The 17,029-nt window shown below is 39.6% G+C and overlaps 1 protein-coding gene across 1 annotated transcript in view; it reads right to left on the reverse strand.

The window, feature by feature from the left end:
* Positions 1–6,622: 6,622 nt before the first annotated feature.
* The window catches only part of LOC134290975 (calponin homology domain-containing protein DDB_G0272472-like), a 35,493-nt gene continuing 25,086 nt past the window's right edge, over positions 6,623–17,029 (reverse strand). The window contains exons 6-10 of the mRNA XM_062858214.1: positions 15,808–16,766; positions 9,922–10,081; positions 9,426–9,547; positions 7,770–8,484; positions 6,623–6,830 (exon numbers count right to left, since the gene is read on the reverse strand). Of these exons, the coding sequence (XP_062714198.1) occupies positions 6,623–6,830; positions 7,770–8,484; positions 9,426–9,547; positions 9,922–10,081; positions 15,808–16,766 (2,164 nt within the window). The remainder of the gene's footprint in view (positions 6,831–7,769; positions 8,485–9,425; positions 9,548–9,921; positions 10,082–15,807; positions 16,767–17,029) is intronic.

Consider the following 17,029-nt stretch of genomic DNA (forward strand, 5'->3'; position numbering starts at 1 on the left):
AACAGTAGAAATACCGCTTGTTCTAAAAATTGAACCAATGTTGATGCTGTAGCATGTCGGAAAGGTTGTACTAAAACAAACTTAGTGAACACGTCTGTAACCACCAACATGCACGTGCTTCTTCCTTTCCCTGAGGCCGGAAACGGTCCAACATAGTCGAGAGTGATCAACTGCCAAGGGTGGTCGCAGTATTTTTTCTGTGATCCCATTGGGGGTGTGTTATTAATGTTAACTGCTTTAGCTTTCTTACACTGAACACAACACTTACAGTATTCTTTTGTATCTGTTGCCATCCTGGGCCAAAAGTACTTTTCCTTAAGCGTGTTTAATGTTTTATCGTAGCCTAAATGGGCTGGGTCATGTGTCATGCGAATAATCTCTTGTCGATCGTTTTCTGGGGGGTAGTATTTCCAATTGAAGCGTTTATCACTGATTTTCCCTGGGTTTTCAGTGTATTTAAAGATTTTATCGCCTGAGATCATAAAATCCTTATATCTTCCTGGATACATTCTGATTGAATCCTTCAGCTCAGTGTACACTGTGTCATTCGCATCGATCGCTTCAATTCTCGAAAGGCAGTCAGCTAGAATATTATCTTTGCCTTTTCTGTACTGCAATACGAAGTCGTACGACTGAAGTTTTAATGCCCATCGCAATAAGCGTGAATTGGCATTAGCTGCAGAAATCGAGAAGAGCCATGTGATGCTTTTGGCGTCCGTTATTACTCTGAAGGTGGTCCCTTCCACATAGTGCCTGAAGTTTTCTACTGCTAGCAGTACTCCAAGGCATTCCTTTTCGGTCGCGGAGTATTTTCTCTGTGTACTGGACAACTTTTTACTATAGTATCCGATGATGCGCCTCCCCTCATCGAATTCTTGAAGTAATGCGGCTCCAACCGCTAACTGAGATGCGTCTGTCTCAATGATGAAAGGTCTCGAGTAATCTGGATTGGACAAGACCGGAGCTGATGTTAAAACTGTTTTCAATTGGGCCAATGCCTCTTGGGCTTGATCGGACCATTTGAACTTTCGACCTTTTTTCAGTAAGTCAGTTATGGGGGCCGTGAGATGACTGTAACGCGGAATGAATTTTTGATAGAAACCCATCAAACCTAATAGTCTTCGAACTTCTCGAACGGTTTTAGGTTGTGGGTAATTCAATATCGGCTCAAGTTTTGCACTGTCGATGGTGAGTCCGTTTTCGATCAAAAGGTATCCCAGATATTTCACCTGCTTCCTGCAAAACCTACTCTTCTCCACCGAAATGGTTAGACCAGCGTTTCTCAACCGCTTCGCCACCTCTTCCAACAACCTAAAATGCTCTTCAAGAGTTTCGGTTGCTATAATAATATCGTCCAGATATGTAAACACTTTGGGCTCTAAGTCGAACCCAAAGGCACGATTCATGAGGCGATTCATGGTAAAGGGTGCGTTCTTCAACCCAAACGGTACTACTTTAAATCGGAACAACCCTTTAGGAGTTCTAAAAGCTGTGTAGTCCCTTGACTTTTCGTTGAGGGGAATTTGAAAATAGGCGTCTTTGAGGTCTATGACGCTAAAATATTTCGCCTTTTTCAAACGGTGAAAAATCTCTGACATGTTTCTCATCGGATACGCGTCCTTTTTGGTGATTGAGTTGATTCGACGAGAGTCGAGGCAAACCCTAATCTTGCCGTTGGCTTTCCTTACTGGGACCAATGGATTAGCGTATTCTGCCACACATTCCTCAATCACATTTAGCTCCTTCCACCTCTCCAACTCAGCTTCTATTTTGTCCCATATTTTCGGTGCGTACCGATACATTGGAAGATCCTTGAGATTTGTTCCTTCCACTAACTCAATGTGGTGCTCAAGCAATGTTGTCCTTCCTAATTGATTCTCGCTCGTGCAGGCAAATCGTTTCAATACTTGTTTTAGCCTTTCCCTGTCCGGTTCTGAGAGTTCATGCTCAGTTTCCACGTTTTCTATAAATTTACCTGGGTCTTTTGGTAGATCTAGGGTGGGCACGTCTAATGAATCGTCCTCTTCCGGGCGTGATTTGATCACAAGTTCCTCCGCTTCTTCAGACTTCTCCATGAAATGAACCGAAAATGATATTGGTTGTTTCCCGACCGGCAGTACATCTTTTTCGATTTTCAGATGGTTGATTACAGTTTCCCCTGTTAAATTGGAAGTCCAAGTAAGGTCCAACTCTCTCAGTTTATTCTGCCTGGATAGCATGGGTTTGATTTGGAAAGCTTTCCAAAAATCCATTCCCAAAATTAACGGTTTTTTGATTTCCGGAACTACTAGCGTCGCGATGACTCTAGTTTCATCCCCAAGAGTAAACGGTATATTAACGTATCCGAGGCACGTATGCACAGTATCGTCTGCCGTACAGACTTTTATGTTTGATTTCAAAATTTTGAATCCATGGGATTCTATCAGGTTCAGCTCGCTGATTACGCTGATTCCAGCTCCTGAATCTAGAAGGGCGAATACGTCTGTTCCTAGAATATTTACTTTTATATGAGGGCAGGCAATTGGGTTCACCCTAACTTGTAAGATGGGTGATGTAATGTTATCTGTCCCTCCTTGTTTGGGAATCACTTTCTTTTGCGAGATATGTTGATTCCCTGGTGAATATCTCGCATCTAGTTTGTTGGACGATGCTGGGTCTGTGGTGCCATTACTGGATGGTTGTTTTCGCAGGTTCTTGTGGTACGACCCATGATTGTGCGATATTTGCCAGAAAACCATTCGCCAGAATGCCATTGGCCAGAAAGACATTTGCCAGAAAATACCATTTCCCAGAAAACCGTTTGCCAGAAAGAACCATTTCCCAGAAAACCATTTGCCAGAATGTACCATTCCCCAGAAAGTACCATTTCCCAGAAATTTTCCAAAATTCTGAATCCAGAAGTGTACCCAATCTAATCATAATAAATAAATAAATTGTTGGAACTGATGTAAGAGCAAACAAGAAATGGTTGTAGAGTAACTTAAAAAAAAAGTCTATAGTTTGAAGAAGGGCATATCACTCTCAAACAAAAAATTGATGTGAACTCAAACCTTCCAAACTTCACAATACATACATTAAATATTTGATGTAATTTAATTATTTTATTGTGCACAACAGATTAATTTTTCAGTTAGAACATTTCCACAAATTTGTCTTGTGGACAAGTTGATCATGATGTGGAACCAATTATTTTGTGGAAAATATGATTTTGACGGACATAGGATGTTCTTTCCAGCTTTTTTTGGAATTTTTGGTTTACTTATATTTTTCAAAGATTCCCTTCTTTCAATTGAAAGTAATTTTTAAGCTTATTTTTGACAATAACAATAACATGATCACTTTAAATAATAACTGTTGTGCCAAACAGCAAAATTACCCGGAATTGTTGATCACATACTTAAGTCAATCTAATACCATAAACAAAAACCTTTTGGAAGCGAGTAAAATACACAGAAATAATAACTTAAGTGACGGTTTTACTTATACCATTAGCCTGACTGTCACTGTCCGAAAGCTAGTCATTGGTGAATATAGTTTTTTTCATTTTTCTTCTCACTCTCCTAAGCAAACACGAGAAAGAGAAGGATCGAAAGGGGTTCCGCGGCACCCCTTTGCATCCCGCTCTTTCTCGTGTTCATCAAGGAGGATGAGTGAGAAAAAAGAAAAAGCTAGATTCGCCAATGAAGCCAGTACCCCCAATATCACAAGTTTGAATGTACCGTTAGGCCGAATATCACTTGATCAAATGCTATGAAATGCTTGTTCTTGAGGAAATTGATTCTAATAATTCCAGTAGAGTTTTTTCCTTTTAATCATCTGCTGTTCCTTCTAGATGAACTTCTTAGTTTATTTGCCTTATTTCTAACCAATATACTCTCTTATCACGGTGATTGTAACATGTGAGCTTAACATATTTGAGCTTATAATATTACTGCTAATGGCACTCGGGCTATTGTTATAGAATCTTAATATTAATGATGTTAGGGCATTCGGCTGAAGGCCGTTGGGTCGATTGTCCTTTGGTAAGCAGTTCATTAGGTCAAAAAGTTATTTTGGCGAATGGCCATATTTTTTTCGTTTTCTCCTTTTATGCCTTTTATTTAATTCTTGAAGTTGGAGCTACTGTATTTTACCCATGAATCTTTCCTTCTTTTAAATATAGGAACAATAAACGGGTTTAAGATCTTTATTCTCTTCTTAATTTTTCTTATTTTTTCTTTCAATAATTAAGCTATTAGTTCCGCAATACCAAAATTGCTTTATGGTTCTAACATAATCAACAATTTATGCCAAAAAATAGTCTTACAATGAAACTAGAAAGAACAGCATGTGTTTAGAAGAAGGAAAAATTCACTATTTGAACTAGAGAGAATAGTTTCGTTGTAGAAAAATAGTTTTTTTTTGCGCCGAAACCGTTGATATTCAACTAGTGAATTTTGCCTTCTTTTAAGCATAGGCTGTTCTTCTTAGTTCGTAAGACTAGATTTTGACATTAATTGTTGATTGCGGTTAAACAATAAGGCAATATTAATATTGTAGAAGTATCAGCTAATTATTGGAAAACCGAACAAATTTAAGCAACCGTTCCGATTCCTGTTCCATAATCGCTGAATTGCGATTCATGACCATCATTTCTACCCATTTCGGCCTAATGGTCAGCAGCTGAGACGAGACTCGCGAAGACGGTCTTCTTTTTCTCCACTTTGTTATTTTTTTCTTCTTCCTATCTGTGTTGACAATATGTTTTGGGCTGGTGGTTCAAACACGTACGTGACTGCATCACCTCACATACAGTGTGACAGAATCCTATTCAAATTTTGCATCGCCAACAATCGCCAAACAATGTAATCATTGGAATATTTTGTTTTCAATTTATTTTTGACAGTACAAGAGAAGAAAATGCTGCTCGGAGTGAATTTTGGCTTCAGAATTTATCTCGGATATCAATACTTTCTTCGTTTTAGGTACCGTGATTTCGGGTGAAATTGATCAGTGGGGTGAAATTGATCGATGTGAGGGCAAATTTTATTTGTCAAAAATAAAGCCTTAAACTTAAAACAATTTGTACAAAATGACCATTATCTGGTGCAAGGGTTATTGAATGATGAGTTTACATGTTTTACAGCTAATTAGTCACATATTTCTGTATAGAATTTAATATTTTCAGAAACTGCGTGATTGACGAATTGCAAAGACACTTTCAAACTTTTGTTACTGGGGCTGTATTGCGCATGGAATAAATATTCGAATGACTGTTCATAGCTGGCAAGTGTTCGCTAAACCCGATTTCATCATCAAAAGTTCTATAAATATTGATATTTATGCATAAAATTGTACTTTTTCTAAAGTAACGACTTGTTTAGTATGAAAATTGCATACTTTTGGGCGTTTGCTTTAAATTTGTTGAATTTAAAGTTTAAATAATTAAGAATTTACTAAACTTGTATAAGTTATACAAAGCTTTTCGCACTCTGGGGTGGTTAATTCAGATGGAAAATTTATTTTCAACACTTACAAAGACATTTCACTAAGTGATCAATTTCACCCCGAAACTAAAATTTCTGATTTTTTATTTTAAATGATATTTATTGCAATAAAATTATTTGTAGTAAAAGTTTCAACCTCGTTGACTGATGAAACCCGTGGTCGTACTTGTTTTAAAGCATTGAGTTTGACCATATCGATTGCTATTCAAAAATTAAAAACCAAAAACTGTGAAAAGTGATCAATTTCACCCGAAATCACGGTAACGTAATCAAACGGGCTACAACTGACAGCTCAGTTGGGCTGCACTTGACGTTGCTTTTTTTCCTCTTCGCGAGTCTCGTCTCAGGTCAGCAGTATTTTCGATATATGACCTATGCACTTATAGCCTAGTTACATCGAAGTCTCGCGCTTAGTATCATACAGACGCATCTGCAATGATCAATTTCTTTTTATCGATTTTCTCTTTGCTCAATAACTACTGGTGAATCATTCCCAGCTGTTTTCGTTGTTCTAGTCTAGTCGTCCTTTATCGAAACAAACCAAGAGATCATCCTAGCAGTGAACATATTGAATTATTGTAAAAGATTGAAACTGACGACATTTTTCATGTTAATGGACTGAAATATATCCACCAAATTCTCACAATCACATTTTTAGTTTCAATTAATTCTTAGAAAATGTAGAAAATTTCTATTTGCCCGAAAATACCATTTGCCAGAATGTACCAATCCCCAGAATTTAATATTTAATATTAAATTCTGGGGATTGGTACATTCTGGCAAATGGTACTTTCGGGCAAATAGTGTTCTGGCAAATGGTACATTCTGGCAAATGGTTTTCTGGCGTTTGTCATTCTGGCGAATGGTTTTCTGGCGAACGGTTTTCTGGCAAATATCGCACAATCACGACCCATATTTCCACATGCATAGCAAAATACCCTCTTAGGTTCCCTACATTCCTTCCAACTGTGACCTTCTTTGAGACAATTCCAACATTTGTATCTCGGATTTTGGAATCGTGGTTGTTGTCGATTAGTCATGTTCTGCTGTAGAGAATTATTCCTCGGTTGTGGCTGTGGCCTGAACCCTGTTGGTTGCTTACTTCCTTTCTCCAACTGTTGAGGTTTACTTTCTGGTTACTGTTGCCTATTTTGAATCACGCAGACAGGTGTGTCCTCCTCCTCAGAATAGCAGTCATCAGAATCCTCTTCTGCCTCCAGATGGTGAATCTCTGGTCTCGAAACTTGACCTGTCCTGTACAGTGATTGATCGTTGGCATCAATTTTATGGTTGATCTCGATCAAATGGTCTAGATCCTCAATATCGATCACGGAAAGCTTCGATCTGTAATGGGGACGCATATTCTCCCATATCAATTCGAACAGTGTTCTATACGAGAAAGGTCTTTCCAAACACTGATTCAGTTTTTCAACCTCTGTGACGTATGCGATAAATGACTCTCCACGTCTCTGCTTGAGTTCCCTAATTTGTCCTCGGATGCCTCTATCCCTGTTTGGATTCCCGTATCTAAACCTGATTTCTCCTTCAAATTTCCTCCATGAAGTAAACCGATCTTCTTTGGTAAACCACCAATCATATGCTTCGCCCTTTAAGCGATGGTGAATGTTCATTAGAAGTTCCTTTTCGGTTACTCCTTCATGGCGAGCTAATTTCTTCACTCGTGTTAAAAAATCCTCCACCTGAATGGATCGACCATCACCAGAGAAGTTCAGTTCCCAGTTTTGAACCCTTGATCTTCTGTACTTGGCTCTTTCTATGCTGGGGCTTCTACTGGATGAAGAATATCTTCGACTCCTTCGGCTTCCTCGATATCTTTGACGTCTTTCTTTATCACTTTCGCTATCTGAATAGTATCTGTCCCTGCTATTGTGATGCTCCCTTCTATTTCCTCTATGACGATCCTCAGGACTGCTTGATCTTCTTCTGTTAGACCTTCTACACGACCTCCTCTGGCTCGGACTTCTCCTTTCATCCTTTCTTCTCCAATGTCTTTCTAGATGATCTCTTTCCTCTCGATAACGGCGATGATCATCTTCCGAACTACTTCGTCTATCGCCTTTCACGCGTTTCTCCTGCTCTCTACAAGTTCTCTTCCTCTCCGTTTCGTTGTAGTATTCTTTCCTATTTTCATTGCGATGCTCGTCGCTTCGCCTGTTTTCAGAGTATCTCTCGACTACTTTTCCCGCTACTGAATACAACGAAACCTTTCTGTCGCTACTGTTTCTCCGAACTCGATCTTTTTCAGAAAAGTATTCCTCAAACCTCTGCCTATCCTTTCGTACCGCTCCTTGTAGTTTCTCATCATTACTCTCATCGTTGGTTTCTCTTTCCAACTCAAGTTCGGATTTATTTCCATGACTCTTCACCTTTCCTCCCTTGTTTTGCTCCTTCTTCATTTTATTTATTCTTGTCTGCTCCTCAATGTCACGATCTTCTTTCTCTCTCTGTTTTTGCTCTAATAATGTCTTTCCAGGTTCGCTTTTTTCATTCTCATTTTGCTCCTGTTCTTTCCATTCGCGATCCTTATTCTCCTTCTCTCCCCGCTCCTGTTCTTCCCTTTCTTGTTCGGTTTTATCTTTCTGTTCTGTCTTATCCTGATCTTCTTCTGATTCACTTTCCGGATTCTTGATTTTTATTTTGTACTTTTTAAATATTTCCTGAATACGACTATAAAGATCCTCTTTCACCTGTACTTCTACATCATCCGTTGTCGCTGCCCTAGCAGCCCTGGTCAAATAATGCCGAAGTCTTGAAACCGTCGCGTAATCTATCTTCTTATTCAACATTTCATCCAGCTCTGCTATCTTCTTTTCAATTCGCAAGTTATCTTCCATAATATTCACGATAGGGGCATAAGACACTTTAAGCTTTCTATCTTCATTTACTAGTCTCCGTAACAAGCGCCGCTTGTCCTCTAAACTTTCCCTTTTATCTGGTCTCATTTTCCTAAGTCGCAGTTCATAATCGACCTCATCTTCTAAAAGATGATCAGCCGTCGGCAAAGAATAATGCAACTTCATTCCTGCTACTTCCAGCGCAAACTATCGATCACCAATTCAAAATTAAATCCAAAGCAATTTAACAAATTCCAAATAACTTTAAACAAATTCAAAATAAAAACCTAACCTAAAAACTGTAATGCAAATCAACTTAACCTAAAACTCAAAAAAAATTCAACACGCTTAACCTAAAATTTCAAATTCAAAATATTTAAACCTAGAAAAAATAGTTCAAACACTTCAATTCAACTTTTCAAAACAACTCCAACAAAAAAACAATTCAAATTCCTTAAAACTATCCAATTCAAAAAAGAGAAACTAAATTCAAATAGACGTTAAATTCAAATATTGAAACCACTAAAGTGGAGTTTATTCTTGTACTTTTAATCCAACTGACTGAGAACGTAAACTTTTGACGTTGGGCGCCACTGTAACCGTTCGGCGAATCTGCTCGAGGTTTTTGAACTAAACCGATGGCTTATGCGCCACTCTCGGGGTACGAGAGACCACCGGTCAATTTTAATTTTGCCCGACTAATATTGAGTCTTCCCACCTCAGGGGTTCTCGAACGGTCGCTGGCTCAAAATCAATTAAAAACGCAATCTTTAATCTGAAAAATCCCAAAAGAACGTGAATCCCTACTTAGACTCGCTCAACCCACTTAACACCACGAGAGAAGTTTAAAACAGAGCGAAGATTCCAGTAGTAACGAAAACGGTATGGTACTGGCAATTGGAGCGAACTTCGTCCAACTTGCACTAAACGGTAACGTAACTGAAAAAACAAAAAACTACTCGATCTTCAAACATTAAACAATCTCGATCTTTATTTCGGGTTGGACGTTTTGGTTGGGTTTCACACGATTTGGGGAATTCTTGGAAACACTAGATCATGGCCATGTCTACAGTCTAACACATACCTGCGCAGGGTTTTTCTTCGTCGACTCGATGCTGTTGTTCGTCACGGCTCGATGGCGTGAACCTTGACGATGGCGGTGGGTACCTTCGTTGCGATGGCGGCGAAAGGATTGACCCGCCGTCGCTGCAGTGTTGGCGTACAGCGATGGAGTCCGTGCGGGTATGGCCGAAGTTAGAGCTGCGGGGTGAGTGGCGGCTGGACGGATGGCCTCCGATTTTAGTGACGAGAACGTCCGGAATCGACCTTTCCTTCAAGAGGGAAGCCCACTCTTCCCAACGACCCGGCTTCGCGTACTAAGATTCCTACTAGGCCGAGCGGGGTTAAGAGGACTCCCAACTATCAGTTCGGGTTTCGGTCCTTCGCACGATAATTGACGACGCGCGGGGACCGCGCTCTCGTTATGGATCCGGGTTGTAACGGGTTGGATCCTATTCCGGTGGGCTATTGGCGACCCCCGGGTTGGCTTCGCTTCACTTGGATTAGGCGACCTCACTCACTCCCGTTTGACTGCCCTTAGGGCGGGCCTTGACGATTGCACGGACTCACGTAGATCGTCCTCGGACGAAATGGCGGTCCAAAATACCACCGGGGACACTGTTAGTCGACTTCGGTCGACGCACGACGAAACTCCAGCCCGTACCCAAAAAGCGCCAAGCGCTGGAAAGTCCAACGCGAAATTTGATTTTAAAATTTATTTATTCAATTAATGAAAGTCGAGTAGAAAACAATAATTTACCTTTTTGAGTACTAAATAATCAAATCAGAAATCCGCGAATGTCGGCTGCACCGACTTCGAACGTTACACTATAGGACAACTACATAAATTAAAATCACAACTTGGTCAAATTTACTCCAATCACTTTTTACCTTTTCTGTAAACGTTTATAACTACCGTGTTCACTAATAGAAATTATATGCAAAAAAAAAAATACTAAATTGGAACAACTCGCGAAACTTCTGAATACCAGCCGTTGTGGAAGCGAAATGACCGAGTCTAAGTTTTCCTAAAGCTAAGAAACCTGCTCTAATAATGAGCCTATTATTTTCAATAAATATTGCGCCCAAAATTGAGTTTGAAATGGCGACATAGAGTTCGCGCCTTCGGTAACTCGATTTACAACTCACGAATAAAACATTACAAATGTTACAAATCACTACACATTAGGCCTGTCCAGCTTTTCAAAAATGTTCTCTGATTCTCAAGTCCACCCCCATATTTTGATTGGCTTCCTAAAAGAAGTAACTGGTCAAAATTTCAGCCAAATCCCTTGAAATTAAGAGGTGCATCAAATCAATTTTGTGTTTTTCGACTATTTTTGAACTTCAAAAAATCATAACTACTCTAAAACATGTCAAAACTTAATTCTTTCGGCAGAAATTGGAAGCTATACTTGTCTGCTACAACTTCTCCGAACAACGTGTGCCAATAAAATTGAAGGAAACATGTGTAATTATCACATTTGTAATCAGAAAAACCTTAAAAACTTGATTTTTTGATAGATTTCGTTCTAGAACACCCTATTATACTTAATAAGTTGGATTTTTCAAAACGGCATCATATTCTCAAATGTTTTTTGGTTATTTGCTTCTTTGACACCAATGCTGTAGGAGTTGAGCAAAAATTACTAAAATTCGTGAAAGTCAAATGTTGCCTAAAAACTAGCTTTTTGGAGGCAATCACGTTGTGGCGCGAAATTGTACTGAACGAAGTAGCTTTGCTTCCTAGTAGTTTGCCTTGGCTACTCCCCTACCACGGGTGATAACAAACAAGCGCGATGACAGGTGTTGGCTATCATATCAGTGCTGACGCGATGCCACTTCTTGCGCGCCACAACGTGATAGCACCCGAAAAGCTAGTTTTTAGGCCACATTTGGCTTTCACGAATTTTAGTAATTTTTGCTCAACTCCTACAGCATTGGTGCCAAAGAAGCAAATAACCAAAAAACATTGGAGAATATGATGCCATTTTGAAAAATCCAGCTTATTACGTATATTAGGGTATTCCAGAACAAAATCTATCAAAAAATCAACTTTTTAAGGTTTTTCTGATTACAAATGTGATAATTACACATGTTTCCTTCAATTTTATTGGTACATGTTGTTCGGAAAAGTTGTAGCAAACAAGTATAGCTTTCAATTTCTGCCGAAAGAATTAAGTTTTGACATGTTTTAGTGTAGTTATGATTTTTTGAAGTTCAAAAATAGTCGAAAAACACAAAATTGATTTGATGCACCTCTTAGTTTTAATGGATTTGGCTGAAATTTTGACCAGTTACTTCTTTTAGGATGCCAATCAAAATATGGGGGTGGACTTGAGAATCAGAGAACATTTTTGAAAAGCTGGACAGGCCTACTACACATAGACCATATTGGGTGACGTCAAGTGCAACACTGACTTAGTTTAGACACAAACCTTTATCGACTAATAATTTCTAACTGAGCTCAATCTAATTCGAATTCAAGTGATTTTACTTGAAAAGATAAAAACACAGATAACAGACGTTTATGCTTATATTGGCAATGTGTGTAAAAATGCTCAACTGCCATTTTGTATGTAACGAGCAGCTGAGACTCATGTGGCAATCATTTAGAGATGGCGCAGTGATCGATAGTCAGTAATCGCTTTCAAGATTGCATGCACTAGGCAATTTTACACTCAAGATTGTATTCGATCTTGAATGAAACTGGAACTTTGAACTATTCTTGCATTCAAGTTCGATGTAATGTCGCAATAAGTTGAGTAGATGGCGGTAGTGAGCCAACGTATATCGTTTTGAACATTTACACAGGATTCTGCGAAAAATTTGTACTAGCATAAACATCTGTTATCTGTGATAAAAACGTCAAAAGATTACTAAACTTCTAAAATTTTAACTCTGAAAAACGTAAAACGTTACATCACAGCAGCACGTTTTATGAAAATTTGATCAGTGAAACTGATCAAATTTTCATAACTCATAAAACAATGTAACTCAAACCGACAGAAATAATAATATTAGAAATTTCTTCAAGCAGTTGGATCATTGTACCACAAACTCCTCATCAGTATTCAACGCTTTGAATAGAGTATGTACTCACTATAAACTCAATTAGCTCAATGGAACTTGTCCATTTCATTTACTGATTGAGCACCTAATAAAACCCGACTGATCGTATTATCAACTCTCAATTGACACCTTAACAATCAGTACTAAACAAAACTGGAACATCAGAGTACATCAGATCCTTCCGTCTGACACTTTTCTCTAATTTTCACTGAATTTACTACAATTTCAAATTCTATCATCAAAAAAACTTTTTCGACCAGTGTAGAATTCGACCAAAACGGTACAGTACCCTATCCGCTTGCAAGGAAAAACTGACAGCATTGGAACTTGCATGCAACTTATCCCACTCTGCCACTGCGTCATCTGACAACTGTGAAAACATCGCACTGCCATCTAGCAGATGACGGCTGCGAAAAACATCGCACTGTCAAACGACTTAAAACGACAACAAAAATAATATGCAGAAGAACAAGAAATTTTTCAGTTTCCTGTTGGAAGTGAGTGCAAAAGTGAAAGTTTTGGACAAGCTGCGTCGTGGGACCAATAAACTAACTCTAAAAAACGCCGTGAACCTGGGGAGTATAAGGTATAATTATTTGGTTTCTTAGTAGTCTGACACTTTCCTTTATTTCCAGGATTTTCATCGTGGGATTTTCTCGTACCGACCTCCGTCGGGAAAACTAAGAGGAAAAAAAATTGTCCACCGATTCGGCACGCGGAAAAAAAAACGATTGGCTAACCATCGATAGCGGAGAATGTTCACCTGAGCGACGATTATCACGACGTGAGGATACGATGGGCCGGGCCGCTGCCATACCAGAATGTACCTGATAAGCGGAAGTGAATCTACCGATTGTCACTTGGGATCACCAACGCCGGCGCTAGTTCTCCAAATAACAGCCCAATCGTTCTATTGGAGAAATCTCGGACCACGGAAAAACGATGGAATTTCTTCAAAATGACACCGATTCCGGCGAATATCAGTGTTTCGACAAATTCTACGTCCGATTTCACTCGACCCTCTCCTACGGTATCTACGCCTCCTGTTACAAGACTACGGAGTGTTTGCAGTCTACTATTATCCCGTAATATGATACCACATCACGAGGAAGCAAAATACGGCGTGGGAGTGGACCCACAGCCTAGAATCCATCACGTAAATGGACCTGCTTCACCGAATGCTTAAACCGGATTTTCAGGTGAGTACGCCTCAACTTATTTTTAACATAGATTTAATATTAACATAGATTTAAGTAGCTTTGGACACCCACTCGATGTTAAGGTTAGACACGAAACAAAACGAAATTTACTAATTTAGATATTTAAGCCTTTTCGCTAATACGATTTACTTATTCGATGATTGTTGCTCATCTGATGGATGATTGTACATTTCTCCAACGGAGAAATGTCATAGCTTGTTCATTAAAACTTTTAAAACTTTTTCATGAAACTAGCATGAAATATTCCTAAAACATTATTTGTATCATCGACAAGCTCATAGCTGTCTCCTAAAACGCGTTTCACGTAAGCTTCAATGTATTTTGGTCCTAGTTTCGCGCAATAATCTTTCGATTTGTCTGAAAGTATGGTGTTTTTCTTTAAAACTTTCTCACCTACTTGATATGTGGGAGCATTTTTGTTTGATCGTAAGTTGTAATACTTTGATTGCTTTTGATAAGCTTTAACTAAATTCTCTCTTATTTGGTTATACAAAGTTCCCCTATCATGGTTCGTCAAATTGGAATTATTTACATTATTGTTTCTCATCGTTTCGTATTCAGTTCCGTTTGAAATCTGATTCCTACCGAAGGTCAAGAAGTACGGTGAATACTTAGTTGATTCATGTATTGACGTTCGAATTGCATTAGCTATTTGTTGAATATTGTCAGACCAGTTTTTATGAGTCCCCTTTAGCGTAGCCCTTATCGCGGTTGTTATTACTCTATTTACACGTTCTGTATTATTCACCTGCGGGTGGTATGCAGGTGTTAACCAATGTTTGACTCCGTAGTCGTTGAGCAACCTTGCAAATTCTTTTGACGTAAATTGGGTCCCGTTGTCGGTGAGGATCATTTCCGGAACGCCGAACAGTAGAAATACCGCTTGTTCTAAAAATTGAACCAATGTTGATGCTGTAGCATGTCGGAAAGGTTGTACTAAAACAAACTTAGTGAACACGTCTGTAACCACCAACATGCACGTGCTTCTTCCTTTCCCTGAGGCCGGAAACGGTCCAACATAGTCGAGAGTGATCAACTGCCAAGGGTGGTCGCAGTATTTTTTCTGTGATCCCATTGGGGGTGTGTTATTAATGTTAACTGCTTTAGCTTTCTTACACTGAACACAACACTTACAGTATTCTTTTGTATCTGTTGCCATCCTGGGCCAAAAGTACTTTTCCTTAAGCGTGTTTAATGTTTTATCGTAGCCTAAATGGGCTGGGTCATGTGTCATGCGAATAATCTCTTGTCGATCGTTTTCTGGGGGGTAGTATTTCCAATTGAAGCGTTTATCACTGATTTTCCCTGGGTTTTCAGTGTATTTAAAGATTTTATCGCCTGAGATCATAAAATCCTTATATCTTCCTGGATACATTCTGATTGAATCCTTCAGCTCAGTGTACACTGTGTCATTCGCATCGATCGCTTCAATTCTCGAAAGGCAGTCAGCTAGAATATTATCTTTGCCTTTTCTGTACTGCAATACGAAGTCGTACGACTGAAGTTTTAATGCCCATCGCAATAAGCGTGAATTGGCATTAGCTGCAGAAATCGAGAAGAGCCATGTGATGCTTTTGGCGTCCGTTATTACTCTGAAGGTGGTCCCTTCCACATAGTGCCTGAAGTTTTCTACTGCTAGCAGTACTCCAAGGCATTCCTTTTCGGTCGCGGAGTATTTTCTCTGTGTACTGGACAACTTTTTACTATAGTATCCGATGATGCGCCTCCCCTCATCGAATTCTTGAAGTAATGCGGCTCCAACCGCTAACTGAGATGCGTCTGTCTCAATGATGAAAGGTCTCGAGTAATCTGGATTGGACAAGACCGGAGCTGATGTTAAAACTGTTTTCAATTGGGCCAATGCCTCTTGGGCTTGATCGGACCATTTGAACTTTCGACCTTTTTTCAGTAAGTCAGTTATGGGGGCCGTGAGATGACTGTAACGCGGAATGAATTTTTGATAGAAACCCATCAAACCTAATAGTCTTCGAACTTCTCGAACGGTTTTAGGTTGTGGGTAATTCAATATCGGCTCAAGTTTTGCACTGTCGATGGTGAGTCCGTTTTCGATCAAAAGGTATCCCAGATATTTCACCTGCTTCCTGCAAAACCTACTCTTCTCCACCGAAATGGTTAGACCAGCGTTTCTCAACCGCTTCGCCACCTCTTCCAACAACCTAAAATGCTCTTCAAGAGTTTCGGTTGCTATAATAATATCGTCCAGATATGTAAACACTTTGGGCTCTAAGTCGAACCCAAAGGCACGATTCATGAGGCGATTCATGGTAAAGGGTGCGTTCTTCAACCCAAACGGTACTACTTTAAATCGGAACAACCCTTTAGGAGTTCTAAAAGCTGTGTAGTCCCTTGACTTTTCGTTGAGGGGAATTTGAAAATAGGCGTCTTTGAGGTCTATGACGCTAAAATATTTCGCCTTTTTCAAACGGTGAAAAATCTCTGACATGTTTCTCATCGGATACGCGTCCTTTTTGGTGATTGAGTTGATTCGACGAGAGTCGAGGCAAACCCTAATCTTGCCGTTGGCTTTCCTTACTGGGACCAATGGATTAGCGTATTCTGCCACACATTCCTCAATCACATTTAGCTCCTTCCACCTCTCCAACTCAGCTTCTATTTTGTCCCATATTTTCGGTGCGTACCGATACATTGGAAGATCCTTGAGATTTGTTCCTTCCACTAACTCAATGTGGTGCTCAAGCAATGTTGTCCTTCCTAATTGATTCTCGCTCGTGCAGGCAAATCGTTTCAATACTTGTTTTAGCCTTTCCCTGTCCGGTTCTGAGAGTTCATGCTCAGTTTCCACGTTTTCTATAAATTTACCTGGGTCTTTTGGTAGATCTAGGGTGGGCACGTCTAATGAATCGTCCTCTTCCGGGCGTGATTTGATCACAAGTTCCTCCGCTTCTTCAGACTTCTCCATGAAATGAACCGAAAATGATATTGGTTGTTTCCCGACCGGCAGTACATCTTTTTCGATTTTCAGATGGTTGATTACAGTTTCCCCTGTTAAATTGGAAGTCCAAGTAAGGTCCAACTCTCTCAGTTTATTCTGCCTGGATAGCATGGGTTTGATTTGGAAAGCTTTCCAAAAATCCATTCCCAAAATTAACGGTTTTTTGATTTCCGGAACTACTAGCGTCGCGATGACTCTAGTTTCATCCCCAAGAGTAAACGGTATATTAACGTATCCGAGGCACGTATGCACAGTATCGTCTGCCGTACAGACTTTTATGTTTGATTTCAAAATTTTGAATCCATGGGATTCTATCAGGTTCAGCTCGCTGATTACGCTGATTCCAGCTCCTGAATCTAGAAG

This window comes from Aedes albopictus, chromosome 3 (assembly GCF_035046485.1).
Source record: "Aedes albopictus strain Foshan chromosome 3, AalbF5, whole genome shotgun sequence".
In the NCBI taxonomy this organism is placed as follows: Eukaryota; Metazoa; Arthropoda; class Insecta; order Diptera; family Culicidae; genus Aedes; species Aedes albopictus.